This window comes from Aquila chrysaetos, chromosome 10, assembly GCF_900496995.4.
Source record: "Aquila chrysaetos chrysaetos chromosome 10, bAquChr1.4, whole genome shotgun sequence".
Lineage (NCBI taxonomy): Eukaryota > Metazoa > Chordata > Aves > Accipitriformes > Accipitridae > Aquila > Aquila chrysaetos.
The window spans coordinates 17,496,170-17,515,599 of NC_044013.1; the positions used below are offsets into that span (position 1 = coordinate 17,496,170).

The following is a 19,430-nucleotide window of genomic DNA, read 5'->3' on the forward strand; positions in this document are numbered from 1 at the left end:
GCTTTTTATCGTACATTCAGTTACTAGAAAAAAAATTGTCATCGTTATTTCCTCATAAGCCCAAACGTCTGTTGACGTCAGTAGGAGTTTGACAAGTGTGAGTATTTCTGTAATGTCTCTAACCCTTTCAATGCTCCAAAACGTAGCCCGGTGGTTATTGTACAGGAGAAAGCGCTATGGAAAAAGAAGGCTGTATGTGTGCACGTGTATAAAAAAACTGAAATGTAATATAAAAAGTATAATATATGTTAACATAGCAAGAACTCCAAACTGAAGGAAGTAGAGATCTTAAGGCTAATTTTTAAAGTTTTGTCAAGAAATTCAAGAAATACTAAGTTAATTACTTGGAGTTATACCAACAGGCAGCCTAAAACAATTAATGTTTACTTATTTCTGAAGCACTTTTAACTTTTGTGAGCAGTCTAAAAAATTTTTCCCATCTGTGGAGGCTTGTCCTGATTTAAGAAAGACTTCTCTAATGTAATATGAGCAGTATCTCATGAACTGTGGTTCAACCTATGGTACGAACTGCTACTGGCAAGCATTTTGAGTAACCGATTGTCCATATGAGATTAAAAAAAAAAAAAAAAAAAGATTTCTGCAACTTACAGCTTACAGTGAAGTCTGAATAGATACTCTGTAAAACTGTATTTGTGTGTTTGCATGTTTGTGGTGGGTTGACCCTGGCTGGATGCCAGGTACCCACCAAAGCCACTCTATCACTCCCCTCCTCAGCTGGACAGGGGAGAGAAAATATAAATAAAAGGCTCATGGGTCGAGATAAGGACAGGGAGATCACTCACCAATTACCATCACAGGCAAAACAGACTCAACTTGGGGAAAATTAACTTAATTTATTGCCAATCAACCAGAGTAGGGTAATGAGAAATAAAAGCAAATCTTAAAACACCTTCCCCCCACCCTTCCCTTCTTCCTGGGCTTAACTTTACTCCTGATTTTCTCTACCTCTTCCCCGCCAGCTGCACAGGGGGACGGGGAATGGGGGTTGTAGTCAGTTCATCAAACATTGTTTCTGCCGCTCCTTCCTCCTCAGGGGCAGGACTCCTCACACTCTTCCCCTGCTCCAGCGTGGGGTCCCTCCCATGGGAGACAGTCCTCTACGAATTTCTCCAACATGAGTCCTTCTCACGGGCTGCAGTTCTTCATGAACTGCTCCAGCATGGGTCCCCCACGGGGTCAGAAGTCCTGCCAGAAAACCTGCTCCAGCGTGGGCTCCTCTCTCCATGGGTCTGCAGGTCCTGCCAGGAGCCTGCACCAGCGCGGGCTTCCCACGGGGTCACAGCCTCCTTCGGGCATCCCCCTGCTCTGGCATGGGGTCCTCCCCGGGCTGCAGGTGGATATCTGCTCCACCGTGGACCTCCCTGGGCTGCAGGGGGACAGCCTGCCTCACCATGGTCTTCCCCACGGGCTGCAGGGGAATCTCTGCTCCGGCGCCTGGAGCACCTCCTCCCCCTCCTTCTTCACTGACCTGGGGGTCTGCAGGGTTGTTTCTCTTACATGTTCTCACTCTTTCCGGATGCAGTTTCTGTGCCACAGCAACTTTTTTTTCCCTTCTTAAATCTGTTATCCCAGAAGTGCTACCACCATCGCTGATGGGCTCGGCCTTGGCCAGCAGCGGGTCCGTCTTGGAGCCGGCTGGCATCGGCTTTATCAGACAAGGAGGAACCTTCTAGCAGCTTCTTACAGAAGCCACTCCTGTAGCCCCTCAGCTACCAAAACCTTGCCATGCAAACCCAATACAGTGTTAAACAAATTTGGCTACAGCTGCTGTATAATATCAAAACCAACAGTTAACATGGTTCACAGTAGGCAATGCTCAGTGATGTAATATCAATTAATTTATATCAATGCCCTCCCAGGAAGGGAATGTTCTTCAGTCTTGCTCATTTAGGATTATAATCTTTCTCTGATCTTTGAAGTGATGAAATGAAGGAGTAGATCATGGAGGCACAGAAATTAGAGCAAGAAAAGAGCTATTAGACCATATAGCTCATTATTCCATCCCTAAAAGGCTACTCTGCAGTGCATTCTTGGGTACTTTGTCCAGTATACATAAAAACCTGGGAGCATGGAAATAATGAAGGAGCAATTCTAGTGTGCAGAAATGTCAGTCCTTTTCTCTCTGCTTTGATCCAGCTATAGGATGAAGCAAAGCAGTAATTGCTGCCATTATAGAGAACACATCTATTTGCATTTCTACAGTGCTTCAGCTCTAGCTGTGAATGTCTAATCAGTCCTATTGCTGGAAAAATATTTTCCAGCCTCTTGTCAAATCTGTGTCTGATTGCAGTGCATTACCACATAGCCACTTAACTCCACCCATGTCCTGGCCCACATCGGTAGAGGGCTGTGGTGAGAATTTTTGAAGCCAGTGCTGGCCTGTATGACACATAATACAGTAGTGTCAGTGGTTCAGTAAATATTTCTTTCACCTCTAATAGAATACTGCCCAGCATAACATGCAAGGGTAACTGTGCTTTTAGAAGAACTGAAAAACTCTCAGTAATGCATATATAAAGATCCCATTGCACACTTTTGCAGGAATAGTGACATTTGCCCCAATGTCCTTACTAGCCATAATAATTACATTGTGTTTTTCTCACACAGACTTCCCCTGCAGTTTTGATTGTAGGCTGTATTTCTCGTTCCCTGTTCTACATGCTTTATTGGAGTGATAAGCACTATTGAGCAACTGCTACATTCTGATGCAAAAGTAGCCGCACGGTGTGACAAATATTTATAAATTTACCCTGAATCTGAGTAAGCTGGACCTGCTTTTCTACCAATCAGTAGTGTTGTTCTGTCTTCACAAACCTGGAAATTTAAGGTCAGTTTAAGCTTAGTATGCAGTTCTCAGGTCTGATATAGCCTCTTTGTTTCCATCACCCAGCATGGAAGTGTTGTAACCTGGCCAGGTTAAAGATCCCTATAGGAAAAGGAGGTGGCTGGAACAGCACAGAACTGGCACCCTGTCGAACTGCTCATGTGAGCAATGGACATGCTAGAGGTGAGGATAGATCATTCATTACTCCTAAGTTCCAGCTCTGCTCACTCCTTGAGAGCCCTTGGTTCAGCTGAAGGAAAATGTTGTTCAATCAGTTGTCATAGACTTGGTGAAAAAGAGCAAAAAGTGTAACTTGCAATGAAATAATCAGCTTGTTCTTACAGGGGAAGTTGAGTTTACTTTCCTCCTTTTTATTATCAGTTAATTTATGTTAGTAAACACTGTGTCTTATAAAGCATTGTATCACATGAATTTGGTTTACTGATAGGCAAATGTTTATATGATTCATCTGACAGAATTGTTCATGCCTAGAAAAGAAAAGGGGACTTTTTCTCCAAGCTCTTTAAATACTCAAAGATCGATAAAATATGTTCAGGGCATTGTCAGGGACTGACAGTCATGCCCAGTGAGTAGCAATATAAGTCCACAGTTATTCATGCAGTTACTCTGCATTTAAACCCTATTGACAGGAATCAGTGTCTAGGAGCGATACTCAATCTGAGCAAGTGAAGAAAAGGAGACGCAACAGCTTTTGGTGTTATTTTCAGCTAGCCAAATCCCATATGCTTGCCTTATTCATGTTTGTTTTTAATTTGATATGTAATTCACATGAGTTAGACAAAAATTAGTCATCCCCTGGTTTGATGTTTTTACATACACAATGAAGAATTATATCCCCTGTGATCTATTGTCACTGTGTTAGAGCTGCTCCAAAGTCAAAATCTTTTATACAAATATCTCAATCTTTTCTCATCAAAAACATTTATTCTTCATATATTTACAAAGTAAATTTCCCATGTCAAAGCAGCCAATACCTCACAACTGCATTTCCATTTAATCAATTTAATTATCGTTCATTTGCCTCACCCAGGAAACATTTAAGGCAATTTTCCACTTAATCATTTCAACTAAAAGCTACAGTAGTAGCTTTAGATTTTAAAGATTGTCAAACCTCATCCTGTAGAATGGGAAATTCTATTTTTTAAACAAGACACACAACCATTATGGAGACCCCGTAATGGGAATGGCGTGTCCTGTAACTGGGCATGTGCAAACCTTGGAGTTTAGAAAAGTACCCTTCGTGAGATGCATCAAGTCAATCTGTCTTAAAGATGTTACTTCCAGAAACTGTTCAGAAATGCTGTGGTAAAACTCTCTTTTATACATCTGACTTGTGCCTGTGTAAGTCTTCTTAATCAGATCCTAGTGCTAGTAAAATAAAATGCAATTCTTTAGAAGGTTGTTCTGCCTTCAGGGGAAGGGAAATGAAAAACTGGAGAGGGAGTGAAGTAGATCTTGACTCATCTGTAGATTATGCTGGAGGTTCAATCATATATCCTACAGGATCCTATAGGTTTATATCCTACAGGTTCCTATAGGTTTATATCCTACAAACCAGAAGGAATAAGCAATAACTTCCACTTACTGCCTTCTACTAGCAGTAACTAACCAAATTTTCTGGCAATTCCTGAGCTTAAATAGGACCTTGGTTGTTGTCAGTGAGGAGCATGGGTATAGGATAGAGCCACAGAATGTACTGCTGTGTGGTTGGGGTTCATGCAGTATGAACCCCATTAAAAGAAGAGAACAAAAATTCTACACAGGGCTTTTTACAGGGTTAAAGCCTGTGAGGCAGAAGTTTATGGATCACTCTAGTATGGTCCAGATCTGACAAAAAGCAGCGTGTACTCTGAATATGTAGTATATTCTTGGTAGCATGGACAGGAGATTTTCATTTGCATTGTCATTCACTACCTTGAACTTGTCAGTTGCTTTTAGACATACTTAAAAGCAGAGGATTAGGGAGTGACTTCTCTAATCCCATCCCTCACACTCCACAAAGAGCAGTTGCCTAACATGCAATATGTTTGGTTATTATTTGTCTTTGCCCTGAGGGAGTTTCTGTGAAAAGGCTGGTGCAAGTTAGTTTAAAGTCCGCTTGAAGCTGAAGGTAGATATTTTTGGCAACCAGACTGGCAGAAGTTTTGGGGACCTTCTTTCAGGCCAGTCACTGGCATAAACCATTCCCTGAGGCTGCCAGAGGAGTAGGGACTGGAGTAGACAGGGAATGTAGAAATACAAGTTGTCTTATTTCCATCTAGTTGCCCAGTATTCACTCTTCGCCCATTCCCAGTGCTCCTCAGGTATGGTAACTAACTGAGCCATCTTTGCCACAGACATTTTGCGACATCAGAGAGAAGAAAAAGTCAAATCTTCAGCACAACATTGTCATTATCATAATTAGCCATAATTAAAAGAACAGAATCATATGTGATGCATTTTGATATAAAAAAAAAAAAAACTGTAATGAAGAAAGAGCTATGTTCTATGGAGCAGAACCAACAACACTGTGTGAAAGATCTGATTAAAATATTTGTGTACCTACTGAACAATGTAATCTCTATGATACAGTAATATAATCAGGTTGGGGAAGGTACAACGCATAACACTGCAGACTCATAACTGCAGACTCAGCTTCTTCACAGGACACTGATAGTTGTCAAATTTTTTACTATTACAACTTCAGAAGCCACAAACCTGTTAAATAAGAGCGTTTTAAAATAGCACAATAGTAGGCTTCTTTGGGACTCTGCTGCTATATTTAATGTATTAAAAAACATTTCTATCCAGCACACCAATTAAGGACAGCAGCATAAGCAGAAGATAACCTGTTTGCCACAAGTTAAATAAGTGTTTTGAAGCTCGTGTCTTGCTGACTTATTCTTAATCATATCAGGACAAATATTTTCACCCTGAGAAGTTATTTACTGGCCTAGAAGGTTCCTATCTCTGAAAGTTTATCACACTAGTTTCATGTCACATTAGACCTATGTGTATGTCTGTCATTCACTTAATTTTTAAATTTTTTTCCCAAAAAAAAATATCATGGTTTTCACTTGACCATAAACATCATTGCGCATATAATACTCTTATATCCCTAGAAACAGGAGCTAGCCTGGACACAAGAAATCTTGTCATTCTCCTCCATCCTTGTTTGCTATAGCAAGGATGCTGTTTAAAAAATAACCCAAAACTTAATATGTTTGTTAAAGGTTGGATGGGTTTCTTTTCCTGTCTACATACTTACAGTGATTCTCAGATTTTCAGGGGTCTAATTTTTGGATTTCCATTACGAAGGAAGAAAATCTGGCACAAGACTGAACCATACCCCAAGAGGTAACCGTGCCCTAATTTAGAAACATGAAACTCAGGGTTGATATTCTTAAGTGTCCCTTATTTCTATGGGAGACTGAACCAAGTCCAGGTAGATACATGAAAACTCTCAAGCCTTAGCAAGGTTCCCGTCTGTCCTAAAAACATTCAACAGTTTCATCAAAATATATTTTACATTTCAAAACTGCACTATAAATTAAATGTCCATCTAGGGTGCCTGACAATCTCCACTTATGGTATGGGTATGAATTCCTCTTTTTTTTGTTCTTGAGCACTTGTATCACTATTTGACTGAGCTAATCTAATAAAAATGCTAAAATGGTTTCAAACATGTTTCTCTATAGTTCATTTCATGCCCTATTTTACAGCAGGTTATTCTCTAATCTAATTTACATTATTCTGAAATCACAAACTGATTGTAATTATCTTTAAATGGTAATACAAGCTTATTTAAAGGGAACAACAGGTGCTCCAGTGAAAACCTGCTGTAACAGGTCCTTGCAAATAAGATCACGGGGTTTATGTATTTTGATGGGAAATATTAAATGAAAATATTTTCATATTTTTTATGTAAAATTCAATGTTTACACCGTATTTTTAAATGTGGGGCAAAAATATTGCTGTTTCAGAATCTTGGAGGGGTTCATTCTGAAGTTTAGAGAATAGCTGAATTATTCATTAATTAGTTCAGCTTGAATAATAAACCAGAAGCATGAGTCTGTCTTCTGCATAAATTGATAGCAGGTTAGTATCTAGCAATGTTTCTATACTTGGAGAGAGAGTTCAAAACATTATTGGTTCTCACTTTCTTGACTCAAAATGCTTTTCTTTTGAATTCCTGCTGAATCAGACTTTTTCTTCCTTCTAATCATTCAGGTCTGTGAGGTTTGAAGACTTTCTCTAGACGAGTCTTTTATACTAACATTCTCAAGTGTCCTGAAACCTATTTCTGAAAGGAGGATTTTGCTGTTACATGGAGTTCTGAAGAAAACTCATACAAAAGTTTTTTTGACACAGGGAATGTTCTTGAGGTTGAAAAGAAAAGACAAAGCGATCCTCATATATCCCTCTGTCAATATAATAATGAGGTGATACTCAATGATTTTAAAGGTTAGCACATTTGAAGCTTCAAAGGTGAAGAAAACAGATACAAATTTCTGTTCTTGGTCCGTAGGTAATCTGTGATACTTAATGCTATGAGATGTTGTTAAAGCCATGGATTTAGCAAAGTCTTTATTAAAGTCAGACATTTCTATTGATAATGAGATGGGATTAGGGGTCTTCACATTTCAGAATACAAAGCACCCACTCAGCACAGACCTAGAAAGAAACTTCTCTTACAGAAGGCAATTTTATAATTGACTGCAACAGGTTTCCTTGAACTTAGAAAACTCTTGAATGTTTTGACCAGGCTAAATTCTTCAGGATATTGACATGTTGTAGGTAAAGAAAGAACCTTGCATGTTATGATTGCTATAATAATGATAGTAATTGAAATAACTCATTGGTGAACTGAATTCATTGCTGACTGAATGAATTAGCCAATTAATTAGTGAATCTGATTTACCTGACACCCTGACTGACTTTATGTTTTAGTTCAGTATGTGACAACAGTTGTGTAATCTAAGAACTCAGAATTGACATTTAATTACAATGTTTTTAACTCCTGTAGGTAATACCATCATTATCTTATTTTCCCTCTGTAAACCAGGTATTTTCAGCCCTTCTCTTTTCATATGGAAGTCTCTTAGTGTCACTAATATTATTCTTAGAATTCTACCACCTTCTGTACAACAGTGATTTTGGCATTTCTAAAATAATCTACCGTTATTGTATCTGGAAAATCTTATACTTATGTCTGATTTTTTTAGATTTTATTTGTACTGTCATGAGGATATCTGTCTCAAAATAGGTGTGTAAGATTGTCAATTATTCAGTATCTATTGGAGGTTCTCTCAATTAATAATACCGAGTAAAGTAAATCTTGATGTAATGCTTAAATCTTTGTAGTGCAATAAATTATTCAGTGGCATTATGATTTGGACACAGTACAGTTGACAGTGTTTCATGGCTCATTTGCCCAAGTAATTGTGAGATTTTAGTCATCACTCAAAGATCAAGTGCAGCTTTCTCATTGCAAAGAGGTTAGGTTTTTATGTATGTAACACATAATGGCTCTGATTTAAATGGAGCTCAGGAACATGGGTATCCTGAAGCTGTGTTATGCTCATTAGAGGAATATTAAAAATGCATTAAATAATACTGTGCAGTTGTGAGCTCTGGTTAATTGGTTTGTATGTCTTCAATGCAAAATGTTGTAAAACTGTAGTACAGTAAGGGCTATTTGAAAGTCAGTCTGAAAAAAGAGGTTTGTTTTTTTAAAAAAAGAACATGAAATACCATTTATTGACAGTTTCCAGTTATGTCTGGTGACCTCAACTAACTTTTCAGCTCATGTAGGTCCACATCTTACTCGCTTTTTTTCACTCCTCATTTACTTTTGCTACATTGTTAGCATTACTTAGCAAAATCTACAATTGCATCTTGAAATTTTGAACTTGGGCAAAATGTTTTTTCCATTTTAAAGCAAAGCATCTCTGTATCTCAATAGGTATTTTCCCTGGTCAAATGTGCTACAGAAAACTAACCAAAATAAAATTCATACTGACATGTAGCAATTCTTTACTTTCTTGAGCACAACTCCATAGAAGGTTGTTTTTAAGTAAGCAAAGGCTCAGACATTCAGGCTTTCTGACCACTTGGGCATTCTGCATAGTCTCATTCAAGCCAGTCCTAAAGAATCAACACAAATATGGTTGATCTTTCCTAAAGTCAAAGGACTTAGCTTACTCGGGCATGACAGCCTTGCAATTGGGTGCAAATATAGCAAACACGGTAACCTCTGAGCTTGCTTTCAGCGGTACAGTGATGACAGATTAGCACAGGCCTCTGCTACCAACTAGCATGCACGCACCTTGCTGAAGCCCATGACTGGATATGTTTGCGTGTGTTTCAATTGATCTCTCCCAGTTTCAGTATAAGGACAGTCTCTTGCTTTGGTCCTGTATCAATAAAGGTGGGTTGTAGAACCCAAGATAAATATTTTAAAGCATGTTTCAGATCTCTACGCTTTTTCTGTTACCAGTGGCCGCCAAATTGACTGATATAGAAACCTGGGCTGGATTTTTTTTTATCCACATTCAGTATGTGTTTCCTTGATTGTTCGAATAGCTCTGAACAGCCAACACTTTCCCAAAAGTCCAACACCACACGAATATCTAATGAGCTAAGCTACTGTTGTGGTTTAACCCCAGCCAGCAACTACGCACAGCGCAGCTGCTCACTCACCTCCTTCACAGTGGGATGGGGGAGAAAATCAGAAGGGTAAAAGGAGAAAACTCACGGTTAGATAAAGACAGTTTAATAGGTAAAGCAAAAGCTGCACACACAAGCAAAGCAAACCAAGGAATTCATTCCCCACTTCCCATGGGCAGGCAGGTGTTCAGCCATCTCCAGGGAAGCAGAGCTCCATCACCCATAACGGTTACTTGGGAAGACAAACACCATCACTCCAGACCTCCCCCCCCTTCCTTCTTCTTCCCCCAGCTTTATATGCTGAACATGACGTCCTATGGTCTGGACTGTCCCTTGGGTCAGTCGGGGTCAGCTGTCCCGGCTGTGTCCCCTCCCAACTCCTTGTGCCCCCCCAGCCTGCTCGCTGGTGGGGCGGGGTGAGACGCAGAAAAGGCCTCGGCTCTGTGTGAGCACTGCTCAGCAGTAACGAAAACATCCCTGTGTTATCAATGCTGTTTTCAGCACAAATCCAAAACATAGCCCCGTACTATCTACTATGAAGAAAATTAACTCCATCCCAGCTAAAACCAGCACCAGCTACCTATAGTACCATGGTTACTGAAATGCAGCCTTTCTTACTAATACCCACATACGTCATACCTCTGAGGTGTAAAGTGTGTTTCTCTTCATTAGGCCTTCCCATCAAAATTTCTGATTTAAGAAGCAAACAGAATATAATCTGTGACTACTAAAAAAATTTTGGTGGTAGATCTTTTCCATTGCTCATTGGGAAATGCTAAGCAAAAGCACTTCTTACATCACCTAATCTCCTGCCAGGAGCACAGCTGTGCTCAGTTGAACTGTTTGTCAGATCTATAGATGCTAAAGCTATGCATATATTTCTAATACTCAGCTGTTGAACAGTCATTGTGCCTCAGGTAACTACGTATGCAGTGGATTTGTAAAGCCAGTTTCTTTTCTGTTCTTCCAGTTATTTCTACAGCAAAGGGGGTTTTCTTCTTGTGCAATTTATATAGAATAGCTAAAGGTAAATTTATTATCGGTTTATGGTTACCTGAGACGCTTCACTGAGGTTTTCTCTTGCTTTGATTCATTAGCAAATGATTTATTGAACGAAAAAAACTGATAATACCCTTTCTAGTGACAAAACTGATTTAAAAGATGACAAAAAGAAGAATATAATAGTACATAGAGCAGTTTGAAATGATGAATCACTGTAGCCAAAACACTTGATGTGCAGCATTCCACTGTATAGAAAAAGTTATAGGAATATATTGGCATTATAGAAATAGAAAGATCAGAATAAAGGAATGAGTATTTCATTTTCATCTCTACTATTTTTGTTTTTCAGCACACATTTTAAATTCTGACTAGTGACTTTTTATTACTGTTGTGATATTGATCAGTCAATCACTATGTTACTTCATACACAAGCAAGAATAAAATAATCTACTTTTCCTATTGTTGGCTTATTAATATTGCTATTCCTTGTGAAAAGAAAGAAATGCAGCTCAGGTTTTTTTTGTCTTTTACTTGCACGATTACAATCCGTAGCTATGTTAAACTGGCTTCAGGCTACAAGATAATCATGTCTAGATAGAGTAAGATTCTTTAGGGAGTTAGAACATGAGATGAAAAATTCTCTGCAGATTAGAAAACATATTTGGCAAGAAAGATTTAAATTACAAGTCTCATTCATGCTACATAGCATAACTGCACAAACAGTTTAAATCTGGAATTATGTTTTTTAAACCTTTAACACAATAAAGACCCTTAGCAGTAAGATTCAGCAGTGATGTTGCAATGGATAACAAAACTGAAGAAAATACAACTGCTGATAAAATCATCAGGCAGATGGGGCTGGCTGTATTGAGGATACAGTATGTGTATTGTACATCTTCACTTAGCAGTTTCTGTTACATTCTAATTATGTCCCCTACAGCTTTAAATTAAGAGTAGATTCTTTTAGAACTGATAGGTTTTCCCATTGCCTTGCATGTGATGTGAAGACGCAGTTACTTATCAAAGAAGGAGCATCCTATGAAGCAACCTGCCAATATATATTTATTGTCATAGTTTTTTCAGTTTGCTCTAATGCAGAGGCATAGGTGCTGTGGTGCCAGTTTCTGCAAGCTGAAGATTTGGCCAGGATTTTTTAGGAAGCAAAGCTCAGCACAAGTTTTTTCACTTGACTGCACCATTCAGGCATATCTTTACCATGAGAGATTTGTAGGATTTATTTGAACTTGTATTGTCTCATCTCACATGTACCTAAGCTACCTTATGCAAAGGTAGCCTGCTTGTCATTGTCATCTTGTCCCCCTTTGTTCACTGTTCAGGCATATATAGCCCCTCTCAACAGTTCTTTTGGACACCATGTTGTCTTGCACTCCCAGAAATGCTGGTGACTTGGGTTGGTTTTTAACGAGCTGCATTTAGGTATAGTACAGCCTTTTGTTATATGTTTAAATGTCAGGTATGCTGCTTACTGACGTGTTTCTTATATGGCCTTTCTCATCCACCCATATGGCTAAAACTCTTGCCAGGCTTTCACCTTTCCTGTCTTGATGACTCCAGTATCTTCCTTCACAGACGTGGTCTGATCCCATCTGTGGCTATTCACAATGCTTCTGTTAAAATTGTTCTCCCACTTCCTTGACAGCTTCTTTCTTTGCATCTTTCCTCCAGCCTCCCCATTCTGTTCTGCATCAGACATACCCAGCTTGCCTCTACTTTAAAACTACAAATTATCTCTCTTCTACTAGCAGTATGCTGGATAGAAATTTTACTATTTAGAACTTTCTGACAAGAGCTTCCCCCAAACCCCCAAAGCAATTTCACTCTCTCATTTTAGATCCCTTCTTAAAACCAGCTGTTGCTAAAGGAAACTCTTGCAAAAAAATAGGCTTCTGCTGAGCTGCATCTAAAGCTTTTCCTGAGCATTTAGATAGTGTCTTGTGTAGTAATTACTCTGTAAAGTCCTTAGGAGAGGGCTCTTTTTTTCCCCTCTACATTTAAACAGCAGCTAGTTCAAGAATGTCCCAATCCCAAAGCAGCCTTCCTAGAGAGCAGCTTTATAAATAAATTCACTGGAAACTTCCAGCAGTACCCACACAACCAATGTGCTTTCCAAACTCCTTTCCTCAATGCGTGGCAATAAAAGGTTAGTAGCAGCAGAACTGTGGTAGTAAAAAACCTGGTCCTTTTACATATGGAGAGTCTCCCCCCTTTTGTCACACAGGCAAGCTTTAATTCAGTCCAGCTTCAAAAATGTAAGGACAGCCCAATGCTCAGAATCATTAAAGCCTTGCAGAGATTTTGTTTCTGTTCTTCCGTGTCTGTTATTTTCTTTAATTTTTTTGTCAGTCTAAAGTTTATTTTGCATTGTTGTACTGAGATTTGATGTGGTCTACTTGCCAATTCATACTGGAAATTATGTAGTTAAAGCTCAGTTTCACAGACGATTCTTACTTCAGCAAGTCAACTATTTATGTGGTATCGCCTCTACTGTGTAATGACAGCATTGTATGTAGCATTTTTTAGAGATGAGGCACTTAGTAAGTGCCAGATTTGCATAATCTGGAAAATTCTGAATTCTCCTGTGTTTCATTACATTACCAGTTTTTTCTTTTCCTGTTGAAGTGGCAAAATACCTGCTCTAGCTTGATGGGCTCGTCCCCACACTTTCAAAAAAAAATATGTTTGGGTGTAGAAAATGTCAGCTCTCCTGCACAAAGCTAATCTGAGTTTCATTCTTCTGTTGTACTATTGTATTAATGTTCCAAATCCATGACCAAATCAGTTATTCACAAATATTATTTGCAGTGCTGAACCATTGCTAAGTCCAACTTAGAACTCTTCAGTGACTGTTTATTACTGATCAATTTACTTGCCGTTTCTTTCTAAATATTCATATATTGTTTCTAATGTTTCTAATCATCTAGTTTCTGATTGCACAAATAAATTGCTGAATTTGCATATTTATTCATGACAATAGGAAGTTGATAAGGAGGCAGGGCAACCCCAAATCAACTCCCTGCTCTGTATTGATTGTATGTAGCTCCTTGAACAGTCATATATTCCTAGATGCCAAAAAAGACATGGTTTAGGATGCTTTGTCACCTAGCAGGATCCACAGCTTCAAGTTACCTATACAAAGCTAGAGGGACAGAGGGGAAAAGAATTAGACTTCAAAGTGTAGGCTCAAGCTCAGACTTCCATCACCCAGGATGAGGACCCAAATCACCTGATACCACATCACACTTTCACATTCATGCACTTTCCAGCTCTTTAGTTTAATGAATAATGGCAAATGATAAGCAAGGTGGAGCAGCTTCTAGGCACTGGGAACCTAGAGTCTCTCTTTGGCATGTTTATAGTATCTAGGAAAAATGAAGGTGAACGAGGTGAAGGAGGGGTTTGAATCTGAGGCTCACATGTCTTGCTCTATTAGAGTTGAATGAAAAGGGACTGCGAAGTGGAACCACCTCTTTTTCGTTCAGCTTTGGGTTTTGTGAGGGCCAGGTCTCAGCATGTCTCTGACAGACCTCACTGGCAAGACAGGTCATTCACTAGTTTGTGAATCCCAAAGGATCTTTAGACAAGCAGTACGTGCATTATATAGTGCTGGACAAGCCCTCCAAAAAAGACCTGTTGGGAGTTAAGAGGCTTTATGGATGAAAATTAAGTGTAGTAAGACTCTAAGGCAGCAGCTCTGAGGATTCAGATTTCCAACATAAGTAGAAGTCTCCTATTTAAACCCTTTCATAGATCTGTGCCTCATTCTTTTTGTTCCATAGAATACTACTTGCTGATTCATTTTGGGAAAATAAAAGAACACTATCTCAAGTGGCTAATACAATATTCTAAATGGTGCACACTTCGCGGTATAAATGCAAAATCCAGACATATACAGAAAATAGCAGTTACTTTATAACATTTGTTATCAGAGAAGTATCACATGGAACTGGGAGATAAAGGTCCCATAAGGGGCAACCACTTTTCAAAAAAACTTAAAATATAGATCAAACCCAAGATTTTAAAAAGTATATGAAATAAAATTACTTTGCAGGTGTATTTTAAAGTTAAGATTTTCAAAGCCACATTGGAAATTAGGGTTACATTGATTTGCAACTCAGCTTCTGTTTTTTTTATGCAGCCTTGAAGATCTCAGTTCTGATATTCTAAAAGAATAAAAAATAAAATTTAGCATTCTAGATTAGTAAAAAAGTAAAGTAAAAAAGATGATTTCACAGACAGGGATCAGAAAGATCAAACTATCATCCTACTAAACAGATTCAGAGCTCCTAATATTGTTAACTTGATTTGAGTCAATAGCCTACTCTATGTCAACAGTGAGCAGCACAGGGTTGCATTCTAGTGGGACAGGAACATTCTGGAGGAAATTCAATCTCACTGACACTTTGACTTATTTACAACTTTTTAACAGATATTTTAATAATTTTTTTTAACATATATTAAGTGGATTGTTGAAGATGAATAAAGCAATCAGATTTGCTGAAACTTGGTGGATGTAAACTTGCTAAAAATAACCTAGATGTATCAAATGAAATGACAGCAGCCCTAAAAATCAACAAGACTATTTTTTTCAATTCTAGTTTGTAATAGCAATAGAGGCATCAGTGCAGGGTATTTCCTTGGGATTAATCTCCTGCTGTCATTGGGGTATGCTTTCCTCATTGGATTTCCATTAAGAGCAGTTATGTTGTGTAATACTGGATGATGTTTAATATCGAGAGCTCAGGTATCCAGCTGAGATCCAACTTTTCAATATGTAGTGGAAAAGTCACACTACATCATCAACTAGTACTCTAAAAAGAGTTATTAACATTTCTCATAGATAAATAGCATTATTTTCTAAATTTGACTATAATTTAGAGTGTGTGACCTGAATAATCTCTGTCACTGAAGACAATGATAAAGTCAGAGTGAAATTTTTGAATAATAAAAAATGACAAGCTGGAATACACAGGGTTGGAGTCTGATCTGTTTTACCAGTCTAAAATGCAGATTAACTCCTGTGATTTAGAATTGGAATTTCTCTTAGTTCTAATCTGTAAAACTGAGAACAGGATCTGATGTCATGTACAGGATAAGAAAAGCAATTTTATTTAAAATGTAAATTTAAAAAATACTAAACACATGACATAGCTTGTGATATATCTGGAGAAATACAGTAAAGGTAAATTCCAATTATTTTAGTGGATGTGTAAGTATATCCTGTATTACAAATAATATATTAAATTATTTTCCTGAGAGCAAACTCTTGGCTGGTATAAACTGCTATAGTTCTGTTAATTATACAAACATCAGAGAACTTACTCCTGTTCAGAACTGCCCTTTGATTTCTAGTTTTCAAAATAGCCTCTAGATGGACTTTTTGTGTAGTTTGGAGAAGATAACAAGAAATCAAATTATGAGAAGACTAGAAAATTATAATTGAAAATGAAATAAATTATTTCTGTTTTAAAGTTATTTAAAGATACTTTAAAGTTATTGTAAAGTTATTTAAAGTGAAGGGAGGTTTGCATTTTATATGCCTGTGTCTAGTAAGAAATCACTGATAAACGATGATTAATGATCATTTCAATGTATTACCTTCATTAAAAATATACAGCTTTTAAAGAAAAGATAAACCAGTGCATTTTAAAAGTTAATTTGCAATAGGAAATTATTTCTCTGCATGTTTTCATATGTGTTGGAGGAGGTACAAGTACAGATTCTTGTGGTTTATTTAAGCCAGCAGTTTCACACATAATCCAAATGTATGTCTGCACTTGGTTGGGTTTACGTTTGAAAAATTGGACCTTTGCCATTTTAGCATTACCAAAATGTATTAAGTAGTTCATGAATTTAAAAAAAAAAAAAAAAAAGAAAGTATAATATTCTGAGTTTGCGGTTCTCTTTTCTCTGGTGGATGAGGGTTAAGATCTCAGTGGTTAAATCAGCACCGTTGTTTAGTCTTATCTTCAGTTTTATTTCCCTTTTCAGTGCAGCCAAAAATTGAATGATATGTGAATTAAGACCAAGTTCTGTCAGTCTTCAACTGTACTAAAATTTATGGCAAATTTAGACCTCCTGTGTCAATGAAAGACTCCTGAATCAAATTTTGTCTAGTTCATCTGCAACTTTGTACAGACAGTAAGCAGAGACATATTGAAAATATTTAGTAATGTATAAGAAACAAGGCTAAAGACCAGGATGATGTCTACACTGGGTATTTAAAGAATTATCATGACTAAATTTGCCAGATAGTCAAAACTTAATTTTATTTATTATTTTAAAATATTTTTAACTGAGTCAGAAGAGTATCTCTGGTCAAAACGGCAAGCAGGTTGGGCAATTATTTCTAAAAGGCATGCATATGTTCACTTCCATTACTGTTGACTTTTGAGACAATTGCAAATCAGGATAGCAGCACCACAGTCAGTTTTTGAAGAACTCATTCCTTAAAGCAGACATATTTGTGCTCAGGATAAAAAGACTAACTTCACTGTAGGGTCTTGAATCATTATTTTTTAGGAATGGAGAGAAACTGAGCTCATCAATCAAGGAGACCCACAGCTGCATAAATTGTTTTAGAACAACTGGTGGCTAACTGTTTGCTAGGCAGCTTAGTTAACGACAGACACAAATACTTAGGACCATTGGGGAATTCTGTGGTGACCTAACTGCTTCCCTCTTAATGTAATAAGGTTACTTTACTTCAGAAAATCTACAGCTTGGTAAAGTATCTGAAAAGAATTTGTAATTAACTCTCAGGCTGTTTGTTTAGTACCCCTTTATCTGTCAATCAGATCTTCTGTACTTATGTGACTTCAGAAACATCTTACGAGTATAGCTGAGGGCAAAATGTGGCTAGGTATGTGAATGCGTGTAGCCCTGTTTAAATGATTTTTTTAAAGTCTGTAGTTAGAAGAGCACAGTTATCAATTTACATGTTGTGATTATGGAAAAGGTATTGAATGCAATGGAGTTTTTTATTAAATAGATTGGAAATGTACAAAAATTTAAAAATCGACTAGAAGTTCTAACAAGTGAATTCCTTTTTTCAAGGTATTTCAAGATTCTTGTTAGAATATACATCTCAGATGGCATTACCTAGTTATATAAACCGATAACATTTCCTGTTGAAACTAGCGAGGATTTAGCAGTGCATTTTAAAGTGTGACTTTATTGCCTCACAGTCATTCTGAGTTGTTAAATATCTGTCTCGCTTGGAGACCTTATCTGGAACTTTGAATACACCTAACATTTAAAAGCTGATAGAATAAAACAATTAATTTAGAAATATTAGAGCAAGCCACAGACCTGATAGTAGAACTGCCTTTGTTTAAATGTTCTACAACATTAGACAAGTTAGTCTTAATAATGTCTTCTTAAGCTTGCATTATCTTTCCTTTTGAAAAATAAACAGCTAAAAGCATTGTCCTCTGCTACCAGCAGATGACAATTATTCAGAAAAGTCTTTGCTTTGGAATTGTCTGTGACATTTCAGTACAATACTTGAACAGTTGAATAGGAAATAGTATTTTTATATGATAGCAGTTTATGTTCAGTATTCACACAATATGTTTGTTTAAAAGAAGCTGAAGAGAATAAGAACCTGCTTAATACTGTAAATTAAGCATGAGTGTTACATACTCTGTCTGAATGCCTGTCTTATCTTTCCCCTGACAGGTTGATAATGTATGGTTTTGTGAAGGCCATGGTACACATTGGCCAGTTGAAAGGATGGGAATTCCACTTCACTGACTGTTTATTTTTTGGATCGGTGATGTCTGCCACAGATCCAGGTAACCGTTTAAAATAAATTACTTTCTCAAAAGTCAGAAGAGTAAATAAGAACATAACAACTGCATGTGCCATAGAAAGGTTCAAAGTCTCTGTTCTTGATTTTTTATTCCTATAGCTGTTAAATGTCTGGTCTGATATTCTGATAATCATAAGTCAAATTGGCTCCAGAGATCCCTTGTGTTTGTTTTAGTAACTGGTGTACCTATGTTTAGCTCACAAATTTTATAAGTTATATGGGGAACGTAGCTTTCAGATTTGGCCATATAAATACTGGATTTAAGGTATCAGTTTATAATTTGAATGCAGTGTTTCATGATAAATACAACACTAAAAAGATAGATACCAACAGGTTGACTTGAATTCACAGATGTGAGATTTAAAGCCTAAAGTTACAGTAAATTGCCAAGTGTGGGAAACAGACTCAGTGAATTTTGGAATCACAGAACTACAGAATCATTTTGATTTGAAGGGACATCTGGAGGTCTTCTAGTCCAACCTCCTAATCGAAACAGGGCTAACCTCAAAGTTAGCCTAGGTTTCATAGATTTGCCCGGGTTTTGTTACATTGAAAATGTTAGTAAGAGCACTCTGATATTAAAAGGACAGTATTGCTTTTTGCATCTGTGGGACAATAGTGAAGGAGAAGGTGAAAAAAGGATGGTTTTATATGTTAACTACAAAGAGACAAAGTACAAAGTCTGCAAAGGTACCTTGGATTTTTGCAAAATTTTCAGTTGAGCTGTTACAGGAAGTAGAACAGAAAGCATTTTGTGATGCACATGACATGCTGCATTAGTGTTAACTAGCCTTGAGAAGCTTCTCTGAGAAACTTATGAATAAATCTTTCAAATTCCTGGCTATTAAAAGAAATGACAAAAAGCAACACTGTTCTACAAATTTGTTCCATTTTTTAAACAAACCCTCAATATTTAACAAACGACTTTGAGCTTGTGATTTGTCATTCTGATGGTTTAAAAATATGGTGTAAAACCATTTATTTCTACAAAACTGGTTGTTGCAAGATTGCTGTAAAAGCTACATCAAATTGTTGTTCTCAAATTAATCCAAGCATCCAATATGCTACCATTTATAAAATCAC

General features: G+C 37.4%; 1 protein-coding gene across 1 annotated transcript in view; it reads left to right on the top strand.

Annotated features, from left to right (window-relative positions):
• SLC9A9 (solute carrier family 9 member A9) overlaps positions 1-19,430 on the top strand; it is a 222,127-nt gene that overhangs the window by 34,552 nt on the left and 168,145 nt on the right. The window contains exon 5 of the mRNA XM_030028894.2: positions 18,215-18,330. Within this exon, the coding sequence (XP_029884754.1) occupies positions 18,215-18,330 (116 nt within the window). The remainder of the gene's footprint in view (positions 1-18,214; positions 18,331-19,430) is intronic.